The sequence below is a fragment of the Podarcis erhardii genome (genome assembly GCF_964252035.2).
Source record: "Podarcis erhardii genome assembly, chromosome: 8".
NCBI lineage: Eukaryota > Metazoa > Chordata > Lepidosauria > Squamata > Lacertidae > Podarcis > Podarcis erhardii.
The window spans coordinates 82,086,294-82,108,814 of record NC_138499.1 but is presented as its reverse complement, the minus strand read 5'-3'; the positions used below and the strand labels follow the sequence as shown (position 1 = coordinate 82,108,814).

Genomic DNA, 22,521 nt, shown 5'->3' with positions numbered 1-22,521 from the left:
ATTTATTTATTTATTTATACCCCGCCCATTGGGCTGGGTCCCCCCAGCCACTCTGGGCGGCTTCCAACAAAACACTAAAATACAATAACCTATGAGAAGCCGAGTCAAATATGACAGACTAAGGTTGTATTCCTAGATGCAGTTTACTTGGGACTAAGCTGCATCTTTTCAGTGGGCTCATAAACGTGGTCTGAGAAAACCTACCTATGATGTACCTGCACAGGTACTATTACTGGAGTCTTTCTGGACTCGTGTTTTAGTCTTGATGTCAAGATCGAAGACATGTACTTACTGACTTCCGTATGATCAGGCTGCAAAGTACATCTAAACCTTTTACCTCTAATCCTCTGAAAAAGCAACTTAGTACTGCTTGCTCCAGGACTCGTAGGCTGCCTCATTAGAGCCAAGCACTCAGGATTTCAGCAGAGTGCAGCAGCAAGCATGATGTTATCCCATTTTATGCACTAGCGAAGGTTTTCCAAACTCTCTGCATTTCATTTTTTTATACTAGCCCATTTTGGCTTTGCTCCCAGAATGCAGTCCACTCCTCATATAGTATTAAGAACTACAGTGGTGCCTCGCAAGACGAAAAGAATCCGTTCCGTGAGGCTCTTCGTATAGCGGTTTTTTCATCTTGCGAAGCAAGCCCATTGACAGCTTAGCGGATTAGCGCTATTAGCGGTTTAGCGGCTTATCAGCGGATCAGCTGATAAGCGGCTTAGCAGCTTAGGAAAAGGGGGGGAAAGGGGGAAAAACCCGCAGGAACTCGCAAGACATTTCGTCTTGCAAAGCAAGTCCATAGGGAAATTCGTTTTGCGAAGCGCCTTCAAAACGGAAAACCCTTTCGTCTAGCGGGTTTTCCATCTTGCAAGGTGTTCGTCTTGCGGGGCACCACTGTACAAGTTCCAGCCAAATCTTAAATGATGGGTTGGTGGGTGCGTTTCTGCCTAGCTGCAACTCTTCTATTGACTTGATATCATGTTGATTTCAATAACTGGGGGTGAAGACTGTCTTGGGCCATTTGTTGCCACTTCCAGGCCCTGACATGTGATACAGCCAACTGTGGGGAAATGTTCCATCCCACCCAGCAAACTTAACAATGCCAAACATCTAGCGGCCTTATGATTAATTCACCAAGACCTTTTGCTGCAGGACATTTCCTTACGAGGTAACGAGCAGAATCTTATTTTGAGAAGTTATCATCCTGTTGGCTACCTTGTTTGTGGGTTTTAGTTTTTCTTTAGTCTGGGAGGAACCAATAAAAGTAGCATTGTCGAAATCGTAGACCTAGTTACAAAAATTACGTGAATGAATAGGACCAACCCAATGCTCCAATCTGCATGATGAAAGGGAGACATGTCCCCCTCACTTCTACCAGGCGTGTACCATTGCATGTGTGGTGGACATGATGGCTTGGCTTTGAATGATTCTTCAAGAAGTGACATTATACATAATGGCCTATATTTAGAACCCCAGGCCCATATTGACATTACATTCCTAGTGACACATAGGAACTCAAGATGTTCCTCCACCATGAGAACTGGTGCTAGTTCAGTGTAAGCCAGTAGACCATAAATGCAGAGAATGCCATCCTTGATATGGGTATGGATGAATAGGCAATGGTCCTGTAGAAGTATTTTAGGCCATGGCATGTATAACAGGAACAAGGAGAGATGTATATGAATATCATATCCCGGAGGAAATATTTCCTCTCTACCTCTCTGCCGTGCCTAATCCATCTCTGGAGCTGAGCCAGAAGGAAGCAGCCAACATTCCACTCTGATATGAAAAGATCTTCAGCAGATTTTGTGGTACATACAGAGTTAGAAGGAGGGGACATAATGTGAAAATTTCCTCTTTGACAGGCTCAGAATTCAGTGCCAAAACGCTACATGCAATGTCAACACTTGCACACATAGTGGCAAATACCTTAGAGAGATGCTACCTAGACACACCAAGTTTTTTTTGGGTGTTCAAAGCATTACTTTATCTTAGCAATTCTTACAAAACATTCTGCAAGGTATCATGGCTTCTGTGTGACAGATTTGTGTCTATGCACAAAGAACCGTGTCTTGCCTAAGACCATCTAGTGAGTGTGTGATTGAGATGTGAACCAGAAATAGCCTGACTCATCCATCGCTCACACAATTAGCCACTACATCACAGCAGCTCCCAGCTTGAAGTCTTCTCTACTATCCAATGCATCGCCTTTCAAACCTGAATCCTGCTGAATCAAATTTGTAGGCCCATAAATCCCACTGGAAGCTGAATGAATCAGGGCCATTAAAAGATATGGCAATAAGATTCCAACTGTGGCAGTCATGAACTTCTAAAAAGGGTGAAAAGCACCCATTGTACTTCCCCCCCAAGCAACTTACCGAGTTATGCACATCACAATTGCAACAATAATGGCAATCTGGACAGCTCCAATTATTGCTGCAATGAGGACATGTGTGAGTTTTTGCCTACTCGGGACAACATAAAGTATGCTAAAGTCCGTCTTTTCACAGTGCTGTCCTGTGTATCCAGATTCACACCTGGAAGAGAAGAGAGAATGTTTTTAGAGGAAGTGTCTATTCAAAGTTCAGGCCATTACACAGACAGTGCTGAACTGCAACTGTGAGACAACAGTGAAAGACTCAAGGCAACAAATCACATATTCTCATAAAAGCATGAGAAAAAGCACACAAGGGTCATCTAAATTTTAAGATACAGAGCTATATGTTATAAATGGTAACTGAGGACCATCACAATTTAAAATGCTGGAGACAATTTTTTTAGGGTGTGCCTAGACTACTTGTGCCAGTTTTATACCAGTCTGATTATCATGATTATTTTCTCCTGCAGCCTTAACAAAAATAAATAAATCCTGGTTGCTTTCTATGTGGTTAGAATTTTGGTCTGACATTTAAGCTAAAAATTTAAGCCTGAATTGCATAGGACTTAACAGCTATTTCAAAGTTTATCAAAATAAAATGCAGTCCCACTACTGCTTTGAGGACCGCTCTGGACACAGATGATCAACAGAAGATCACAATGAAACGTGCTCCAGTGTGTGTACAACAAGGATTTCTCCTCCCTCCCTCCCTCCTCTTTTACTTTCAAAGCAGAATCCATTCTGCTGCAGAAATCTGTATGGGGGATCAACTGGACCCTGCTTCGTGTCCCCTTTCCCCACCCTCCTCCCTCACTTGCTAAAGGTTCTCAAGTTGCCTAAAGACTTCTTGTACCTGGAAGGGGTGGGATGAGAATTTAAAGCACGGGTGGGCAGTACGCAAATGCGGAAGCAACACAGGTACACCCCCCTCGAGAAGGTTGCACACATTGATTTTGTTAGCAGGTGTTGGACAGCTGGGGTTCAAAGCCTTCCAAAAGGACAAGGGGATGAGAGACACCTCACTATGGGGAAGTGGTAGCTGATGAGAGGATCTGAGGGCACTTCCTCCATCAGAGCAAGAAATGCTGGGCAGCATCTTTTGCCACTGGGTACAACTGGGTCCATCTACACATCCCCAAGATCCTTCCTGGGAACTGATGCATCACTTTCTCTGAAAGAGGTCCAATCTATGGACCTCTTCTGTCTTCATCAGAACTCTCCACTACAGCTTTGTTCTTCCTTCCCCAAAGTGGCTTCCTTGAGCAAAGGAAGGTGGAGTAGTAAGCAACAGAAAGCTGGCATCATTTGGGTCCCTCATGCATTCAAAAGGAACACTCAAAGAGCCCGACTGATTTTGGGGGCAAGCACCAGGTTGTTCAACCATTTCTAGTGCCTAGCAATGGCTTGTCAGGCTGTGGAGGGTGGGGAGAGCAGAGAAACAGCTCTACAGAGGCCAATGCCGGTCTCATACCCAGAAAGCTGCACCAAAATGAAAATGAATTATGCCATCTTTTATAACTTTCCCCTCTCATTTTGTTTTAATCCAAGGGTTTATATTGTTCACTTAGCAACAGACAAGAATAGAACAGAGGTTAAGAGTATAGCAAGCTATATTTAGAGAATATTGCTATAATTTATTCATTCCATGTTAATAGAATGTGACACTCATTTGATCTAGTGACAAGTCGATAAATAGTTAATAAAAACAAGAAGAACAAAAACTGGGCTTGCATAAACCCAATTTATTTGATGCTCACTCGGAAAGGGGGAACTTCAGAGATGGCTGTTTCTGCTTGGATCATCATGAATACGCTAATTGTGGAGTTGAGCACAAATTTCCAATTTCCAAATCTTCTTGGTCGATTGACTTACCGACAGGAAGCCTTCTGTGTAGAATAAATGAATTCACATTTCCCATGGATGCAGTAGCCACTAAAACTTTCCGAGCAAGGAATATGGTTTCCAATGTAGATGTCTTCTCTTTGATCACTTGCATCTTTGTGGAAAAACAGAAGAATGGTAGAAATTGAAGGAAGATTAAAAGCTGCTTAACTTTACTGATTTCATTGGTGTTTTGCCTGCTTTGGTTTGGGGTTTTTTTTGGAGGGGGGGGTCTTTATTGCTCTGTTATTGTTTTTTATTATATTTTATTGTACTTGGATTATTGTTGTTTGCCATCTTGAGTACCTTTTGGCGGAATAGCAGGCTATGACGTCAACAAACAAATCCTTTTTTTCACTCACAGCAGTATTTAACTATTGAAAGGGGTCCATAAGGAGTTCAAATATGTCCCATGAGGATGTTTCTCCAGGACAACACCCACCTGCCTCACACCTCATGCCATATCTGATATCATGTGGCTGCCAATGCAAAATTGGGAGCTTTAAAGTGTATCCTCAGTTTCACATTGACAAGGGAAAGGTCGACGCCCAAGGATCAGCTGTGTGTGATACTTCAAAGGACCTGGTCACTGGGCATCACTGTGTTGTCAGGCAATTGAAAGGTGGGCAGCCCTACCCAGATGTCAAATTTAGCCTGATAAGGATTTGGCTCACGGAGCCAAAAAGGTTCTCTATCTGTGCCCACTGCCATATAAACAACAGCCATATCCTTAGATGACTTTGTATATATATACAGTGGTGCCTCGCAAGACGAAATTAATCCGTTCCGTGAGGCTCTTCGTATAGCGGTTTTTTCGTCTTGCGAAGCAAGCCCATTGACAGCTTAGCGGATTAGCGCTATTAGCGGTTTAGCGGCTTTTAGCGATCAGCTGTTAAGCGGCTTATCAGCGGATCAGCTGATAAGCGGCTTAGCGGCTTAGGAAAAGGGGGGGGGAGGGGGAAAAACCCGCAGGAACTCGCAAGACATTTTCGTCTTGCGAAGCAAGCCCATAGGGAAATTCCTTTTGCGAAGCGCCTCCAAAACGGAAAACCCTTTCGTCTTAGGGCCTTTCTTAGGGCCCTCTCCCCAAAGGAATATCCCTAAGATACAAAAGAAGGACTCTGGATAATTCAACAGAGCAATAAATGTTAAATGTGATTCAGATAGTAAAATAATATATAATCAAAATAGTTCACTGTTAGAATTATGTTAAATGTTCACTCAGAAAATGACATCCAGGTTAGCTATACTCTTGGACGGATTTCTACAATACAGTCTGGATCAGTGTAACAGCAATATTAATTCCCCCCTCCCCCCTTCAAACCATACAGAATTACATTAACATGGATCAAACAGACTTGGGCCTGATACAAAACTGATAATTATTAGAACAGGAATGTAAGAATTAGGTTATAGACCTAATTCTCTATTTACAGACTTCTAAAGATAATTAACCTTTCCACCTTTCTATTTATTGCTGCATAAAGGCATTCGACTGCCTTGAAGAAATCTATGACTTCAGTAATGAAACAATTTGGAATGGAAGTCAACTTTATCAAATGGTTTAACTTTAAATTAGAAGGGGGAACAAAAAAATTATATCAATCATCCCCTTTAAATCAATACTTTTAAAAATGATTAGTTTTATTATTGCCTCATGTTGTAATATTAAATTCATACTACTGTTATTCAATGTTATAATGAATTCTCAGGAAATAAAATGAATGTACTGAAATCTGGAATGTAAAATCCCTTACAATACAAACTTTAAATAGTAGATAAAAATCAGGATTTCAACAGTTCCGTAATGAGAAAAAAGCTGGAAAAACAAGGAAGTCTTTGCCTAGTACTGAAATGACAGCAGAGCAAACTCCAAGGGGGAGCATTCAAAGAACAGGACACCGTCACCAAAATATCCTACCCTGGTCGCCACCTGCCTAACCTCAAAACAGTAGAGACATTTTGAAGAGGGCCTCTGAAGATGACCCAGAATTGCTGTTAATTGTTAAGTTCTAAATAAGAAAGTGGAGAAGGGTCTGTAAGCATGACCAAACTGATCTATATCCTGGCTGGGGAGACAGATGTCTATAAAAATATAGGAATTCCTAACATTTCTATTTCTGTTCCCACTACACTCTGTGATATTTGAATAATATGCAAACTAAATCTCTCTTCTGCTGTTTAATAACATGCAAACAAAATTGAACTTATTTATTTGGTAAGAAGGCCTGCCGAAGGGAAAGAAAGAAAGAAAGAAAGAAAGAAAGAAAGAAAGAAAGAAAGAAAGAAAGAAAGACTAGTAAAAGGCCGACATATCCTGCCCCGAAGCTGGCTCCCTTTCTTACATCTTGTCTACACTTCAGGTGGAAACTTCTGCAAATAGAGCCATGATAAGAAGATCAAGAACACTGCGTAGGCACTTCTCTTCCTTCCTTCTCCCCACTTGTAGGCCAATTCCCCCTTTCCTGTCATTTTGAGGCCTTAAACGCAATTAGTGCTACATCTGCAGCAGTGTTTTCCCAAATGGTTGTTAGCTTGAACCGTGGTTTGCAAAACCCATTCCTAGGCATTGGTTGCAAACTGTGGTTTGAAGCTAACTATGGTTAGCAAAAAGCACAGATATATATGTAACACTAGTCCAGAGGTAGCTAACATGGGGTCCTCCTGATGGGACTGTAACTCCAATCATACATGACCACTGGCTGTACTGGCTGGAGATGATGGAAGTCGGGAGTCAAACACATGAAGAGCACCAGGTTAGCTACTGCTGCTGTAATCATTATTAAGTTCCACCAATGAAAAGGTAGAATAATTCATGAATGTACGTTTGGGGTGGGCAGGATGCAAGATGTTCTCCTAAGCCAGAAACTTGTGTGATTTACAAAGTTGCCTTAACATGTCTTCTTAAAAAGCAGCAAACTCCAAAGTCAATTGCTGTGACCCCCTTAAAGTTTAGCAAACTATTTTGAAAACCTCGGAGACAGAAACCACAACTGGATCTCATAGTCATTGCTGCTATGTTCTGGTGGATGAAAACTTTGCATTCTCTGTTGTCCCCTCCTCCTCCCGGCTTGAGTGCCTGCACAACAGATGATAATTACATGGTAGGCAAAACAATTTTCAGCCTGGTTTGCGTTTTGGGTTTAACTAAGAAAGGTATCCCCTCTCCCCACCTTGCATAACAGTCTGCGTCTGCAATGTGAACTTCTTCTTCCTCCTCCTCCGCCACCCCCCGCTTCCAAGCAAATGCCTCTCAGGTTCCCAGGTTTCTATCTCAAGCAGAAAGAGCAAGGAGAAGCTAACTGGGGCAGAACGGAAGAAAAACCCAGCAAAAAAATCCTTTCAGTTAAGTTCCCAGGAATTACAGACATCCCAAGGCTCCAAAATAGACCTTGGAGGTCAAGCTTCTAGATAAAAGAGAGGTTGACAGGTTCTACAGAGCAGCTAAACCACTGAAGTTTCAGCTTGTACTGGATCTGAATGCTGATCTTTCAAGAGGAAGGCCTTTTAGCTCAGGAGATGCAAAGGCAGGCAAACCAAAGCGGCCTGGAAGCAGAGAGAGTCAGAAACTGCAGAACCAGAACAGCGCTCCAGTCAGTTTTATCCTGGTTTCATCTATTAGGTTCTCCTATCTTAAAAATGGGAGGTGCAGTGGAAAAGGCCACAATCTCAACTGGCTTGTAGCAGGGATGGAAAGATTAAAAGCACTCCCTGGTAAGAGCAGGGAATTTCAGGCATGGGGAGTGTGTGCGATTTTGCCCCACCTTTTTGTGTGAACTTGGGGAAATAGGCATTGAAGTGAGAGTGTTGTTGTCCCAGTGATAAATGCATACTTGTAGAATTGGTGTGTGGATCTGGTAGTGTCCGCTGTATTTCTATGTTTTGGATCTCCTAGTAGCTGTTATTTTCCCAATATGTTAGTTATTTTTCATTTATACTGATTTTTGTATATTGTACCTAATCATTCTGCTCAAAACAGTTGAACGCATATTCTAGATTGCTTAAGACAGGTAAGTTGCCCCTTACCTGTTCTGATGCAAGACGGAAAGTCAAAGAGACTGGGTAAAGGCTAACACTTTCAGTTTATGGACAAGGTGTAATAATTAGTTAATCCAGACTCAATTAATCAGAAATGGGAATGATTCTTTGATGTGCCCACACAGAAATGTCCCTCTATCCACTGCCCCAAAGATAAGTTCAAACAAGCCCAGAGGCTTTTCTCTCTTTCCTTTTCCTTTAGCACAAATTTATCCAATAAACAATAAAAGGGGGAGAGAGAAAGTGTCAGAAGGAGGAAATTGCTTTTCTGTAGAAATGGTTTCTTTCCTTAGTTTCTGCCAGCTTTAAAAGTCACCTTTAAATCTGAAGTGCAGAACACAGGAAATCTATTTTGTAGGAATAAGTCATCCTTCAGAACAATACATGAAAGCTTCCTTTTCCGTGTTTAATAACAGGGGAGTGTTTAGCATTAATATAAGAAACACATGAGAGCTTGGGCACAATAGAACAACATCATAACTCCATTCGTGGAGCAAAAGGAACACAACATCAGTTCATTTAAGACTATTTATATGCTAAATTTTCCAGAATAAATAAAAATGGCTTTATTATACAAAATGTCTCATCACACACAGCGCAAAACTGCCAAGGCCATCAGAAGTGCTTGTAAAATGGTATTTGTTCAAGCAAAAATGCATTGCTTTGAAACAGATTGGAGGCGGCAAGTTATTTTAACAGGTTTAACTCAATTATTGAAGGATGTCTATGCCCTTTCCAATAAATATTTTCTGGAGGGAAGGAAATGCTTCTCTCTGCACTTAAAGAACAGCAATGTGCATGTCTTCATCAGTACCTGCGAGAACTGCCATCCTGCAAGAGAAAAACTTGCTTTGACAACCTATCCTTGCTAGCGCTGCAGACAGAAGGGCGGTCCAGTGTTAGAATCCTACCTTTCACATCCGGCCGATACTGCATTCCATCATCCTTTTTCCCCAATAAGCTTGTGTCGTCGGAGTCTATTTGAGGAAAACCATAAAAAGAACCAAAGATATTTATTGCTTTGTTGTATTATTTTGATACCTGAGAAGGCTACTGAACAGCAAGTAGGTGGTGAAACACTGTATTTTTCATGCAGCTTAAGAAGACAATATTGTCCAGAGTTGCCCTTATGTATTTCTTGTATGTGGGTTAATTTTTGAACTCCAGGAGATGCAGAAAGGGGAAACAAAGCAGCAAAACATTCCACAGATTTGGTACGTCTCCTTAGATAAGGGGAGTCAAGTGTAGTGAACAAATGTGGTTATGATATCACGTTTTAAGGTTGGTTGTGATACTTTATCAACCCTCAGCGTATGAGGTGTGATGCCTGGACAACATAGACACTCCTTCCTCTTACCATAATACTACCATAATAATACTTTCATTTTCCAAGCATCACAACTTTGTTCTTTCAAATCCCCTAGGTGCAGAAACAGCCATTAGGGCAAGATTATGTTCAGTCTCCAACAGCAGGCTATAAACTAGTGCCAGAAACATAGAAAACTGCATGGCCTTTCTCTGCAATGTAACCCTCTTAAAAACTTCACCATCTTAAATCTCTCTCTCTCTCTCTGTTAATTCTTCCACCTATCTTCCTTTCATGAAGAGGGAACCTTGTGGCTGTGTCAGATAGCCTGGAGGACCCTAGACCGTGAGAACATACCTCTATTCTTTTCCAAGTCTCCTAAGCCATTTTGATAGTAAATGCAGTTTTCATTGTGGAACACTGGGCCTTTATGTGTGGGCACTGAAGTGTACCCAACTGCATTTTATCCTTGGATATTCCTCTAAGCCCTGAACCACCAGCAAATGTTGTGGGAATGTGAAAGGAAGAGGAGGAGCCTTGCTGCTCTTTGCAGCTTTTGCTGGATGAGTGCTCCAGTGCTCAAACTGCACAGCAGGAGAGCATAGAACCACTAAAGACATCTTTTTGTTAAAAAATAAAGTTCACACAACAGCATGTGCTTCATTCTCAATGGTGTCACAGACAATACCCAATCAGAGCAATGTTGCCTTTCTAAAAAATGTTAGATCCTTGCAGCAGAACCCAGTCTGTCTTGAAAATCACCGGCTGTGGGCAACAAATCATATTTATTATGCAAAAAGAACTTATTGGAAACAGGATTGTGTGTATTCTGCACTTAAAATTGGGGTGGGTTATCACAATTCTGTGCCAAAACAAGTTTGTGAACTATATAAACTGCACTTTAAGCAGATATACATGATTTCCCTTCTTTTGAAGTCTACTGTATATTCTCCATTTTTAATTTATTCTGCAATGGGTGGGACAAGACGCTATATAGAGCACAGAAATGCACACACACACACACACACACGTTTGATGAAAATTGAACCTCTTAGGCAACTCAATCCTTCGCATCTTTTCTGTGCTTCTGCAAAACCCTAATTCAGAACCCTATTTCTAACTCTGACGTGAAAAAGCAATTGTACAATTTGCCCTTTCTCAGTCTGCTGGTGGACATCGGTTTCTACTGAAAATAAAATTTGGAGTACCTGAGCAGTGTCCAAGGTGTCTGATATCAATCTGTTCTTGTCTCAGGCAAGATGCTTCTCGAACAAAGCATGGGTTGTTATAGGAACTTCCGTCAGATGCGCAAACAGGATTAAAACTGTAGCCGCTGCAGTCTATGTTGCAGACGCACCTATTGACACAAACATGCAGTTGGATGAGGACCAATTAATTCAGCACTCTGCATTTTGTACAAGTGGCACACTTGTATCTGCATGCTGTGTATAAAATAATAATAATAATAATAATAATAATAATAATAATAATAATAATAATAATAATTTATTATTTGTACCCCGCCCATCTGGCTGGGTTTCCCCAGCCACTCTGGGCGGCTTCCAACAAAGATGAAAAATACACTAAAATGTCACATATTAAAAACTTCCCTGAACAGGGATGCCTTCAGATGTCTTCTAAATGTCAGGTAGTTGTTTATCGCTTTGACATCTGATGGGAGGGCGTTCCACAGGGCGGGTGCCACTACCGAGAAGGCCCTCTGCCTCGTTCCCTGTAACTTGGCCTCTCGCAGTGAGGGAACCGCCAGAAGGCCCTCGGAGCTGGACCTCAGTGTCCGGGCAGAACGATGGGGGAGGAGACGCTCCTTCAGATATACTGGACCGAGGCCATTTAGGGCTTTAAAGGTCAGTACCAACACTTTGAATTGTGCTCGGAAACGCACTGGCTCGGAAACGCATAAAAGGCAACCATAGTCCTCATTAACACAAACACATACTTCATTTAATAATATTAGTGAGACAAGGCATCTAAAATGCACCCTTGAACCCATGGCCCCGACAGTGCAGCACATAATACTCACAGCCACTCTCACTCCTGTGGCCATCCTCCTAGAGATGTCCACTAGTTTGCACTGACATTAGACCACCAGGCTACCTGTGATTTCAAGGCCAACTTGCAGATCACTTTGGTGATCAGTTGTCCACTAAAGTGATACAGGTGCCAAGGACAGACTTTAGTCATCTTCCACAATATGGTGCCCTGTGCAAGGCCAAAATTTTGTACAAGCACTTCAGATGGACCATGTGAAAAAGGAACATAAGATTTTAGCTGCAGTTCATTCACTTTCAGCTTTGTATTCATGTCATTAAAAAGTACTTCTAGACATTCCTCTTTCAGTTTCTAACACTGCTGGTATTCAGAGGCAAATAGGACTGGCTCCAGAGGGGTGGGACTACACAGAAAAACCTCTTAGCATGCATGAATTCCTTCTCCGGAATCAGTGCTATCATCTTTCAATGTCTGAGAAATGGTCCATTTAGTAAATGGCCCATTTAGTCTCAGAGTGGCTAATCAGATGTCTGTGGGAAACATGCAAGCAGATCCTAAGTGCAACAGCACTCTGCCCATGCACAAGTAACTGCTGCCCATTGATTTCAATGGAACTAAGTGCATCTGGATCATGGGGTTATATTCAGAGCAGAGTTGGGGACAATGTAGGACGTGGGGAGGGGGGGAAGTCCAATTATGCAAGTGAAAGTTGTTCTGCTCCCATATTTTTTTAGCTGAATACCAGCCATAATAATTAAATGTAGACTGAAAAATGCAGCTTTTAAAAAAAGAAATGCATCACATTTTTCTTGTCAGGGTATCACTAGGCAACAGACAAAAGGTGCCACTAAAAAGCTGCAAATTGTCAATTATTTAGTTTTCTCTTGTATCCCCCCCCCCCCCAATCTAGGGTAGACGGAATCTCTTTCTTGACTCCCAAGTGGCTTTTCCTTATGGGACACCTCAGATCTTGTCGTTGCTGAAAAACCATTACGAAGAAGATGCAACAGTATAAATTTCTGTTCCTTCCTATAAGTCAGGAAAAAGTGGTGGTGGTGGTTTTCTTTTAAAGCAAAATAAATAAATAAATTTATTGCTGCAGGGCAGGGGGAAAGCTGCAGTAACAAAAGCATTCATTCATGCTTTTCAAAACCCTGTCACATTGGTTTGATTATGCTGTTCTGAAAAACAGGATCATGCAATCTGGATTATTTCCTATTGCATTCAGCTAAACCACTAGAAGGGTTTTCAGCAGAGTGTTTCATCTCACAAGTAACAGAGAGTTGCAAAAGAGAAAGCTTATGCATCCAGCATCCTGGTGTAGGGGTCAAGAGTGCCTCTAGCCTTGCACAACTTCCGATATTCCCCACCTCCTCAATAACGCCAAAGACAACTGCATATTGCATCATGGCAGGTACCTGAGACCCATTCAACCATCTTAGAGGGACACCAAAAACAGGGTTTATTCAGATGCTGCAGAGCCACCATAGTTATGCAGGCCTACAGCTATGGACAGGCACAGCAAGGTCTACTCCATTTTCCAGGAAATGAGTTGAGGCCTGGAAGTAATCAGCTTCAGAATAAAGATGGCATTATCTAGCATTGTGGGACATCTATGGGAGAAGCAAAGGCTGAGGAGCAAACACTGCACAAATCCAGAGTTTCTAAGACGGTTGGATGGTGTCTTGTACACCTCCTTCCAGCAATTCCTGAGCCAAGCTGGTGCCAAACGCATTGCGCTGCTTTCCTTTGGACCACATCAGCAAAGGGGGGTCTTGTCGTCTGGGCAGCCCAGGACCTCCATACACACTGTCCAGGCTTGCGCCCCTGGAAGGTGGTTTGACTTCGCACACTCGATTGTTTATCGACACAGACAGAGGCCAACCACAAGCTAGCAGTGAAGGTTCACGGTTTCAGAGCATACAGGAGCTCCATTCAGGTACTCTGAATGGTCCTCCCCTCCACCACCAACCTTCATATGTTGAGCAGGAAGGTCTGAATAGGACTGTAACTGCATTTGTTTGGACACAGTTACAGTATTCCCTGCAATGGTGAGACCTGATTGTACAGGGTTCCTATAAACACATCTGAGCACATCAGTCCTTTATCCTCCAAGTGGGAGAAGGAGCCAGGTAAAAAAAAGGTAAAGGTGCCCCTGACCGTTAGGTCCAGTCGCGGACGACTCTGGGGTTGCGGGCTCATCTCGCTCTATAGGCCGAGGGAGCCAGCGTTTGTCCACAGCTTCCAGGTCATGTGGCCAGCATGACTAAGCCGCTTCTGGCGAACCAGAGCAGCACACAGAAACGCCGTTTACCTTCCCGCCGGAGAGGTACCTATTTATCTACTTGCACTTTGATGTGCTTTCGAACTGCTAGGTTGGCAGGAACAGGGACCGAACAACGGGAGCTCACCCCGTCACGGGGATTCGAACCGCCAACCTTCTGATCAGCAAGCCCTAGGCTCTGTGGTTTAGACCACAGCACCACCTGCCAGAGCACATATGTTTTCTGCTCTCTATGGGACATAATTTCAGAACGCCTGGATGCGAAGTTCAGATCAGAAGAATCTTTATTTGCATCAGCCACTAGCCATAGCAATAAAATAAAAGAGAATAAAATAGAATAAAATAAAATGTACTGAAGACAGAGGTAAAAACTTAACCGTACAAAATACATTTTGGAGGTTTAAATCTATAATCAAATAATAGATCTTATTCTAATTGCCCCCGCCATAAACCTTGCAGTTTTTGCTATCACCTGATCATCTTGATCTGCTAGAAGAAAGGACACAGTAGCAATGGTTGAGCGACCTGGTAAGGACAGTAGTAGAGGGGTAATAATCTCACTCCTCAAATCTTTATAAAGAGTGCAGGCTAGAAGCACATGAACAACTGATTCAATACTGCCATCTCCTTATGGACATAACCGTTTTTCCAGTGGAATTTTCCTGGGTGGGAAGCATTAATGACATGAATGTTTGCGTATTATATACATAATTGAAGAGGGAGATGCAACATCAAGCTATGGAGTACTAATTTCTTACCTAACTTGAAAACATTATTTTGGTGGGGTCAGTAGAGGCCAGATAAATGATCTAGGGTCATATCTAGCCAGCAGCCAGCCAGCTGAATGTCCCTGGTCTAAACTATCAGAGTATTGGTCTGGACTGATACTGCTCCAAGGTAACATCAGAATCCATATTTGCTCTCAAAGGATTTGCAACTTACGGATCAGGAATTGGTTAAGTTGCAGGCAGCAAGAGTAGGAATACTCCTCCCTTTATTATCCCATACAGGAAGAGTTTTGCCAAATCTTCTGGCTGTTCAATGTTGAGGAAATGGGTTTAAAGAGCACTGGCTACATATACACCAAACATTTAAAGCACCCTGTCAAATAATTCTGGAAGTTATAATTTGTTAAGGATGTTGGGAACTGTAGCTCTGTGAGGGGTAAACTAAATTTCCCAGAATTTGGATGTGTGCGCTTTAAATGTATGATATGTATGAAGTCTGAGTTGCTGTGGGAGTCAATAAGTGGGTGGGGCAAATTTTGCTCAGTTGAAAAGACAGCTGCCCCCCCTCCAATTAAATATTAGTTGCTGACACAGGTGCTGAAGAAAAAAACCTGAGCTAGATTTGACAGATGTAGCTTTCCCTCTGTAAAGACCAAAAGCCACATATCGCAACGGTGTCAAGTGGAATTTCCACAGCAGGCTATCCTAAAACCACAGTGGCTTGTGACTAGAATATTAGCTTCTTCCTCTCAGTAGGAAACCAAAGTTGCCTTGAGAGAGGTGATGTTCCATCCCAAGGGTTGCCATGGATACGTCCAGTCACAAGCTTCCAGCTGTGGCGTTCAACCCTGTCAGTGTCATTTAAGGGTAATTGAAAACAACAGGTCACTAAGCAAAGTGGCACAATTTGTTCAAATGCCCATTTGCAGGGGGTCACTCTGGCTAAGCATGGAAGAAAGCTGCCTTGCTCGACTACATGGACCTCGGCAGAGAAACATGTAGCTTAAGAAGAAGAATATCTCTCAGGAAACATATTTATTCGTGGCATTTGCAACCTTCCTTAACCTCCTAGGAGTTTGAGACAAGAGTCAATCCTTCTAATTAATCCACACAACAATCTTGTAAGGTAAATTCAGCTGAAAGGGGATTAGGTGACTGAAGGTCACCCACTCAGCTTCATTACTGAAGGGACATTGAAGTTCAGGTCGACCATTTCTGGATAAGGCCCCACAGCCCTCTGTCAGTCAGAGGGGAAAGCTGCATTCCACACGTGGAACTTCTAGTTCTAACAAACTGGGTGCACCCACCCCCCAAATATTGAAGTGTTTAGCTCTGACAATGCTTATCAACTTGTTTTGTGGGTAGAAGTCTTGGTAACCTGACACCCTCGCCTCCTAATGGATTAACACCATCAAAGCTCACAGCACTCTTCCATCCCTTCAGCAAACAGCTATGTGAGAGGATCTCTAAACAGATGCCAGCATGAGTCAAGTTTCTGGGGGCATCCCAAAATCTGTGAGCGTTTCCCAACTGACCAGAGAAATCTATGGCCTAGTTCACATACAGACATGCATGCTTTGATGACTGTCCTCTGGTATATCCAGTGGGATGTCTGGATTCCACCTTTTGAACAAGACTCCCATGCCATATCACATCGCAAGCTTCTTTTGCGAGCCTCCTCATTTTCAAGAATGATCTTATTAGCCAACATTGGGGGGGGGTGTTGATGTTTGAGAAACACAAAGCCCAAAGAGACCTTTCACGTGTGGGATTGTTTGCACAGTTCATTGGAGCAGAGCCATTTGTTTGGCTTTTGTATATGTCAGACATTGCACTTTTTGCTTTTGTAACCAAGCCAACACTCTACATAAGAACATCCAGAGACCCTTACAAAACTTAACATATTTACATTGGTGTTCAGGAGAGCAGTAGGAAGATGTGATGTGATTGTTCTTGGCACAGCTGGATTTTTTAAAAATACATATGCAGAAAGCAAACCAGTGGCTCTTAAGTTCCGGTAACGCTTTAGCAAGTCTATATCAAGTGGCAATTGTTTCAGTGATTAAAAAAATCTAGATCATTATCTGCTCAGTCTGTGATAATGTTAATCATTTTTTGAAAAACCTCCTTGCACTTGAAAAATAGCAAATCAAATATCTTGGACAATTTTAGGGCATGCCTGGAAAATAACATGTGTCAAAGCAAAACAGCGAAGCACCTGATTTACTATAATACTTTGCTAGGAAACCTAATTCTTAGGATACACTTCTGCACACATTTAAAGATTTTGTCGCTCTAGTCATGAAATAGCTCCTCCCAAAACCTCTACTTCCATCAAGGAGGGAGAATTCAATGCAGCTAAAGGACTGAGAGAGAGAAAAATGCTCAGACCTTATTTGTAAGTTTCTTCCTATGCTGCTCTGCAGAACACTGGAAGGACCAGAAGGATGGGAATCGACAGCATGCTTGCATCCTATGCTGTTGTTATACTGCCAAAATAACCACATAACCACCAGCCTCATCCACATGTTCCTTCAAATGTAATTAGAGTTGAGTAGCAGCAGCTGCACGACTACTGGCAATGTTTGAATAAAGTTTCTGTTAACTACGCTTGAAGATCTCTAGATCAAGAGAAGTAGGATTAAGTGCACCTAGTTATGTGTGTGTAACCACACAAATTACTAGTACTTCCCTACAGCTCCAAAGCCATGTCTGAAACGTAACTCTATGTACGATTGGAAAAACAAAGCTGGCAGGAGACAGTTGTAGAATCATAGAATCGTAGAGTTGGAAGAGACCACAAGGGCCATCGAGTCCAACCCCCTGCCAAGCGGGAAACACCATCAGAGTACTCCTGACATATGGTTGTCAAGCCTCTGCTTAAAGACCTCCAAAGAAGGAGACTCCACCACACTCCTTGGCAGCAAATTCCACTGTCGAACAGCTCTTACTGCCAGGAAGTTCTTCCTAATGTTTAGGTGGAATCTTCTTTCTTGTAGTTTGGAACCATTGCTCCGTGTCCGCTTCTCTGGAGCAGCAGAAAACAACCTTTCTCCCTCCTCTATGTGACATCCTTTTATATATTTGAACATGGCTATCATATCACCCCTTGACCTCCTCTTCTCCAGGCTAAACATGCCCAGCTCCCTTAGCCGTTCATCATAAGGCATCGTTTCCAGGCCTTTGACCATTTTGGTTGCCCTCCTCTGGACACGTTCCAGTTTGTCAGTGTCCTTCTTGAACTGTGGTGCCCAGAACTGGACACAGTACTCCAGGTGAGGTCTGACCAGATAAATAGATAAATACCAATTAATGAGCAAAGCTTCTCTACTGCAAACGGCACCCTCTCCACCCCAATTTGAACAGGACAAGCAGGGGCTGACCTCTGGGCACATGTTATGGTTGAATTATGGCCGGGAAGGCTGAATTTATTGATCTGAAATGACTAGCCACACAATTGGTAGCAGACAAAGCTACATTACTTTATCTGCTGGCAATATTTCTCTCCCGATTTCTCTTTCCTGTTTTCATGATCAAACTCCACTTGGAAAAACTCACACCTCTGCTGTCTCTAAATCCAAAATTCATAGTGTGGCCCAAGGACAGCTGTCCGGTTGCGGTACATGCTATGGTTGGAATTATGCAGGTTGATGTGGGCATGCAGCTGGAGGGGAAGGGTTCTGTTGGATTCCACTTAAAATAAATGTTAGGAAAATCAGATCATCACTCTCATAATACTGAAAATAATGCAATCCAACAGTGGATCCAACGGTCAAGAAGGCGGTTTCTGCATGTGCTGTAGAGGGAAGTCAGGAGCAGATGGGGCCCATTGACCTGGGAAGGTAGCCAATCTTGAAGGACAGCTCTGATCCTAAGCCTCTGCTGCCTTGCAAAAAAAGCTGATGAGTTAAACCCTACACAAAACCAGAGTGGAATCTCTAAGACTGTTGGATGGCCCCTTGCATAACTCTTTCTGGCAACTCCTGCAGCCAAGTTGATGCCAAATGTATTGCTCTGCTTTCTTTTGGACCACATCAATGAGTCCGAGAGAGGGGTCCTTGTCTTCTGGGCAGCCCAGGACCTCCATATACACTGCCCAGGCTTGTGCCCCAGGGAGGTGACTTTGGTGCTAATAATGCAGAGGTTTGACTTCACCCCTGGAGGTATACTCCATTGTCTCTCAAGACAGATGGATGCCAACAACAATAAGGGAGATTTTTTTAAAGAAATACACATTATCAAGATGCTTCTTCTGTGTATTTGGAGGATCTTGATGGAAGTAAGTTATTTCCTTTCCCCCACGTTATCATTTATTTATTTATGAAATAAAAAAACAGGGATGAATTATAATTTAGAGATATTTTCTCAGCAGGAATTGTTCACATATTTATATGCAGGAATGTCACATACTGTACTAATTTGAATCTATCCAAATGTTAATTTTCCAGCCGTGCTGTGCAGCTCATGACAACCACCTGCTCAAAATTCACATCTTTCTCTTAATCAGCCCAATAAACATTAAAAGAAAGCACCAAAAGGAGAAAAAAAATCTGCCGAGATAATAGAAGTGATAAAGTTGTGTATATTTCTGTGCTGAATGTAATGTGCTGCGGTACCTCTGACAGTCTAATTACAGAATACTGCCTAGAATGAAAAATGCAAGTTTGCAACCTTTGCTAAGGATGCTTTTAAACCCAGAATGCAGAGCTGAGGCTGCTCCACCATAATGGCTGCATGCCTCAATAGACTGTGGGAAAGCACATGTTCTTTAAATATAGGTGAACATTTGACTTTTGCATGGCTGGAATAAAGCGTACTGTTCAAAGGTAAGTAACATAGCCATTTCCTGCATCCACTTTGGCCTATGACCGCCCCCCCCCCAATTTGTCTCAAGGACATATGGCCATGAAGCTACAAATGGCTCCCCCAACACACAGCCCCCTAAGAGTCACTTGTCCCCCTTATGTGTGATGTTCTGTTCTGTTGTTGTTGTGTTGTTGTGTTTCTGTGTTTTATGTTGGAAGCTGCCCAGAGTGGCTCGGACAACCCAGTCAGATGGATGGGATACAACAAATACATCATCTACATCTTCCTCCTCCACCTCCTCCTCCTCATTATCATGACTTACCCAACATTTTCCGCATCTTCATCACACTCAGCCCTATACTTGCAAACGCCACACTTGGAATGTTTTCTTTGAACTTCAGTTCCAGATCCTTCATATTCTAGAGCAAGATCAAGCCAACACAAAGTATTGTTTAATTAAATAAAAATAAAACAACAGCAAGAGAGAACACATTTTCATATTATTGACACTTTCCCTTGAAAGCGGCTTGCATGGAGTCATCCTGTTTTGTCCTCACAAGGTGTCTGATGAGACTGAGACATGGCAACTAACCCACAGCCAGCCCAGTGAGCCTCATGACCCAACTGGGGGGGCTGACCCCACACCTCTCTACCCAATTGCTCTTTCTGCCATACTACACCAGCTCACAACATTAGCTAAAAGATTTGTATACTCAAACTTTTTGCCACTGGAGATAAAAGAAACCTGCATGCTGGTACACAGCAGATGCAATTTACTCTATGGTAGCTACCTAATCTAAATATCTGAATTTGCTGCCGTTCCGAATGACAAAATGGAAATGTTTCACATGCATATATTACTGCAAATTGATCGTTATACTGAAGTTTTCCTCTGCAGTCAAATATTCAAGAATACAATGGATGCCAGGTTGTTATTATCCAAAAGCAGCAAGTGCTTTTGCTTTATAAACCAGGGGTTGGGGACAGAACTAAGCTTGGGCGTGCTGAATGAAACCACAAACACCTGAGAAGCTCTTTATGCAGAAAGCACCTTGCAAATGCCAGATTTACACCAGCACAAGCATGACGGATAAAAACTGGTATTTCAGTGTTTGAAATATTTATCACTACCATTGTTAAACATCTTTGAGTGCTCAAAATGTTTCACATAAATTATCTTACAATACTTACAGCAATTTTGTAAAGTAGGCAAGTGTCATTATTCCCATGTTACATTTTTTTTAAAAAAAGTTATTTATTTGTAACATTTATATTCTGCCTTTTCTGCAATGAGCTCTGGGTGGGAGCCTGAAACTGCGGCTTGTCTGAAGCCACTTAAGTGAGTTTGTAGCAATGGCACATTTTTGAATTGGCATCTTCCACATTTGCCACTCTTGGCCACTGTACTACACCGGCTCCCCTATACATTAATCTGAGGCAGTGATCACATGTCACACTAAACCATGGTTTAAATTGTACTGGAATGTGCATGGGCTGCAGCAAGCCTCAGACTTGGGTGTGTCCTCTCTCCTCTCAAGTATCTAAAAGGAGGAACTCAGAAGTTTTTGCAGTAGCTTATTGGTACAGCCACAGAGTAAAGACTACAGTTCACTGGTAGACCATCTGCTTTGCATGCAGAATGTCCCAGGATAAATCTCCAGACCCCTGCCTTGGAAATGTGGCATTTCAGGTAAATATAGACAATACTGACCAATGCTCTGATTCAGTACAAGGCACAGCTTCCATATTTAGTTAACCAAAGTTTGCTGTTTTGTCTGGATCCAGAATTGTGGTTAACCCTAACTATGGTTAGTTGCTGCCAGTCAGCTTCAGAATCCACAACTGGAAGTCAGCTTGCTTGAAACTAAAAGCAGTTAATAGTAGTCAAATTTTTGTCATATGAGACAAAAAAACAAAGTGTGAAAGCGAAAAGCAAGCACCTGAGCCCAAGACGCACTGCGGCTCATTCCTGCTCATGTAAAGGGACCCCTGACCATTAGGTCCAGTCGTGGATGACATTGGGGTTGCGGCACTCATCTTGTTCTATAGGCCGAGGAGCCGGCGTTTGTCCACAGACAACTTCTGGGTCATGTGGCCAGCATGACTAAGCCACTTCTGGTGAACTAGAGCAGTGCACAGAAACGCCGTTTACCTTCCCGCCGGAGCGGTACCTATTTATCTACTTGCACTTTGACGTGCTTTCAAACTGCTAGGTTGGCAGGAGCAGGGACTGAACTACGGGAGCTCACCCTGTCATGGGGATTCGAACCGCCGACCTTCTGATCGGCAAGCCCAAGAGGTTTAGACCACAGTGCCACCCGCGTCCCCCTGCTCATGTACATCACACTAAATTAGCGGGGTGTACAAATCTGGCCAGTTGTATCACTGGTTCAGATTCAAAAATAATAATAATAAAATTATACAACCCATGTGGAGGACACAGTGGAAAAGGTACAATTTCAAATTTGTATATATGCTTAGAATTATACCAATCCCAACCTGTAACTGCCACAATCAACTGTTGTGCGTAACAGACAGATGGCAGTTAGCTGAATAGTGCATACTGATTATCAATTTATTAATTACTAAAAGCAATCTGCCAGGGCCTTTAATCACCACCATACTTTAACAACCAAATTTTGGAAAGAGGGACTCCGAAACAAATTATTTCAATAATAATTAACATGACGATCTGTATTGCAAGCATGCCATTTCCCTAGCTTGAAAGCATAGACTAATCAATTGCCATCTGTCCACAATTAAATATGGGTGGTTTTTTTTAAAAGGTGCCTAATTTAAACTTTGTTTAGGTAAACAAGCACTCACTGTGGTTAGTGTTAAACAAAAAGAATAAGAAATGAAACTGCATGGCAATTAGCCATTACTCCATTGAGGAAGCACTGAACAGGTTGCATCCTGGAGATTCATCCTCTCTTAACAGCCCTGCAGCTGTGAAAGAGGCTTCTGTTCCAATCATGCATACTCCTCCAGCCTGCTGGGAGGAGAAATGCACAACTGGACTAGGATGATTCTCTGAGGTCATCTGTAACATTTAATGCACTGTGTTCCTTGTTCTGTGTTTGGGAGAAGT

General features: G+C 42.5%; 2 protein-coding genes across 7 annotated transcripts in view; both read right to left on the bottom strand.

Moving 5' to 3' along the window:
* MAJIN (membrane anchored junction protein) overlaps positions 1-22,521 on the bottom strand; it is a 267,643-nt gene that overhangs the window by 161,852 nt on the left and 83,270 nt on the right. For 2 of the 5 annotated variants that reach the window (XM_081872810.1, XM_081872821.1), the window contains exon 1: positions 14,024-14,152. The exons of 2 other annotated variants lie outside the window; for them this stretch is intronic. In XM_081872810.1, the coding sequence (XP_081728936.1) occupies positions 14,024-14,137 (114 nt within the window). In that variant the 5' untranslated portion in view covers positions 14,138-14,152. Of the gene's footprint in view, positions 1-14,023; positions 14,876-22,521 lie in introns of those variants that run through there. One more of the 5 variants, XM_081872826.1, reaches the window with a different exon arrangement.
* Positions 1-22,521, bottom strand: part of TMEFF1 (transmembrane protein with EGF like and two follistatin like domains 1) — a 75,546-nt gene that overhangs the window by 3,256 nt on the left and 49,769 nt on the right. For both annotated transcript variants that reach the window (XM_081872847.1, XM_081872846.1), the window contains exons 5-9: positions 19,753-19,849; positions 10,811-10,959; positions 9,208-9,273; positions 4,250-4,373; positions 2,379-2,537 (exon numbers count right to left, since the gene is read on the bottom strand). In XM_081872847.1, the coding sequence (XP_081728973.1) occupies positions 2,379-2,537; positions 4,250-4,373; positions 9,208-9,273; positions 10,811-10,959; positions 19,753-19,849 (595 nt within the window). The remainder of the gene's footprint in view (positions 1-2,378; positions 2,538-4,249; positions 4,374-9,207; positions 9,274-10,810; positions 10,960-19,752; positions 19,850-22,521) is intronic.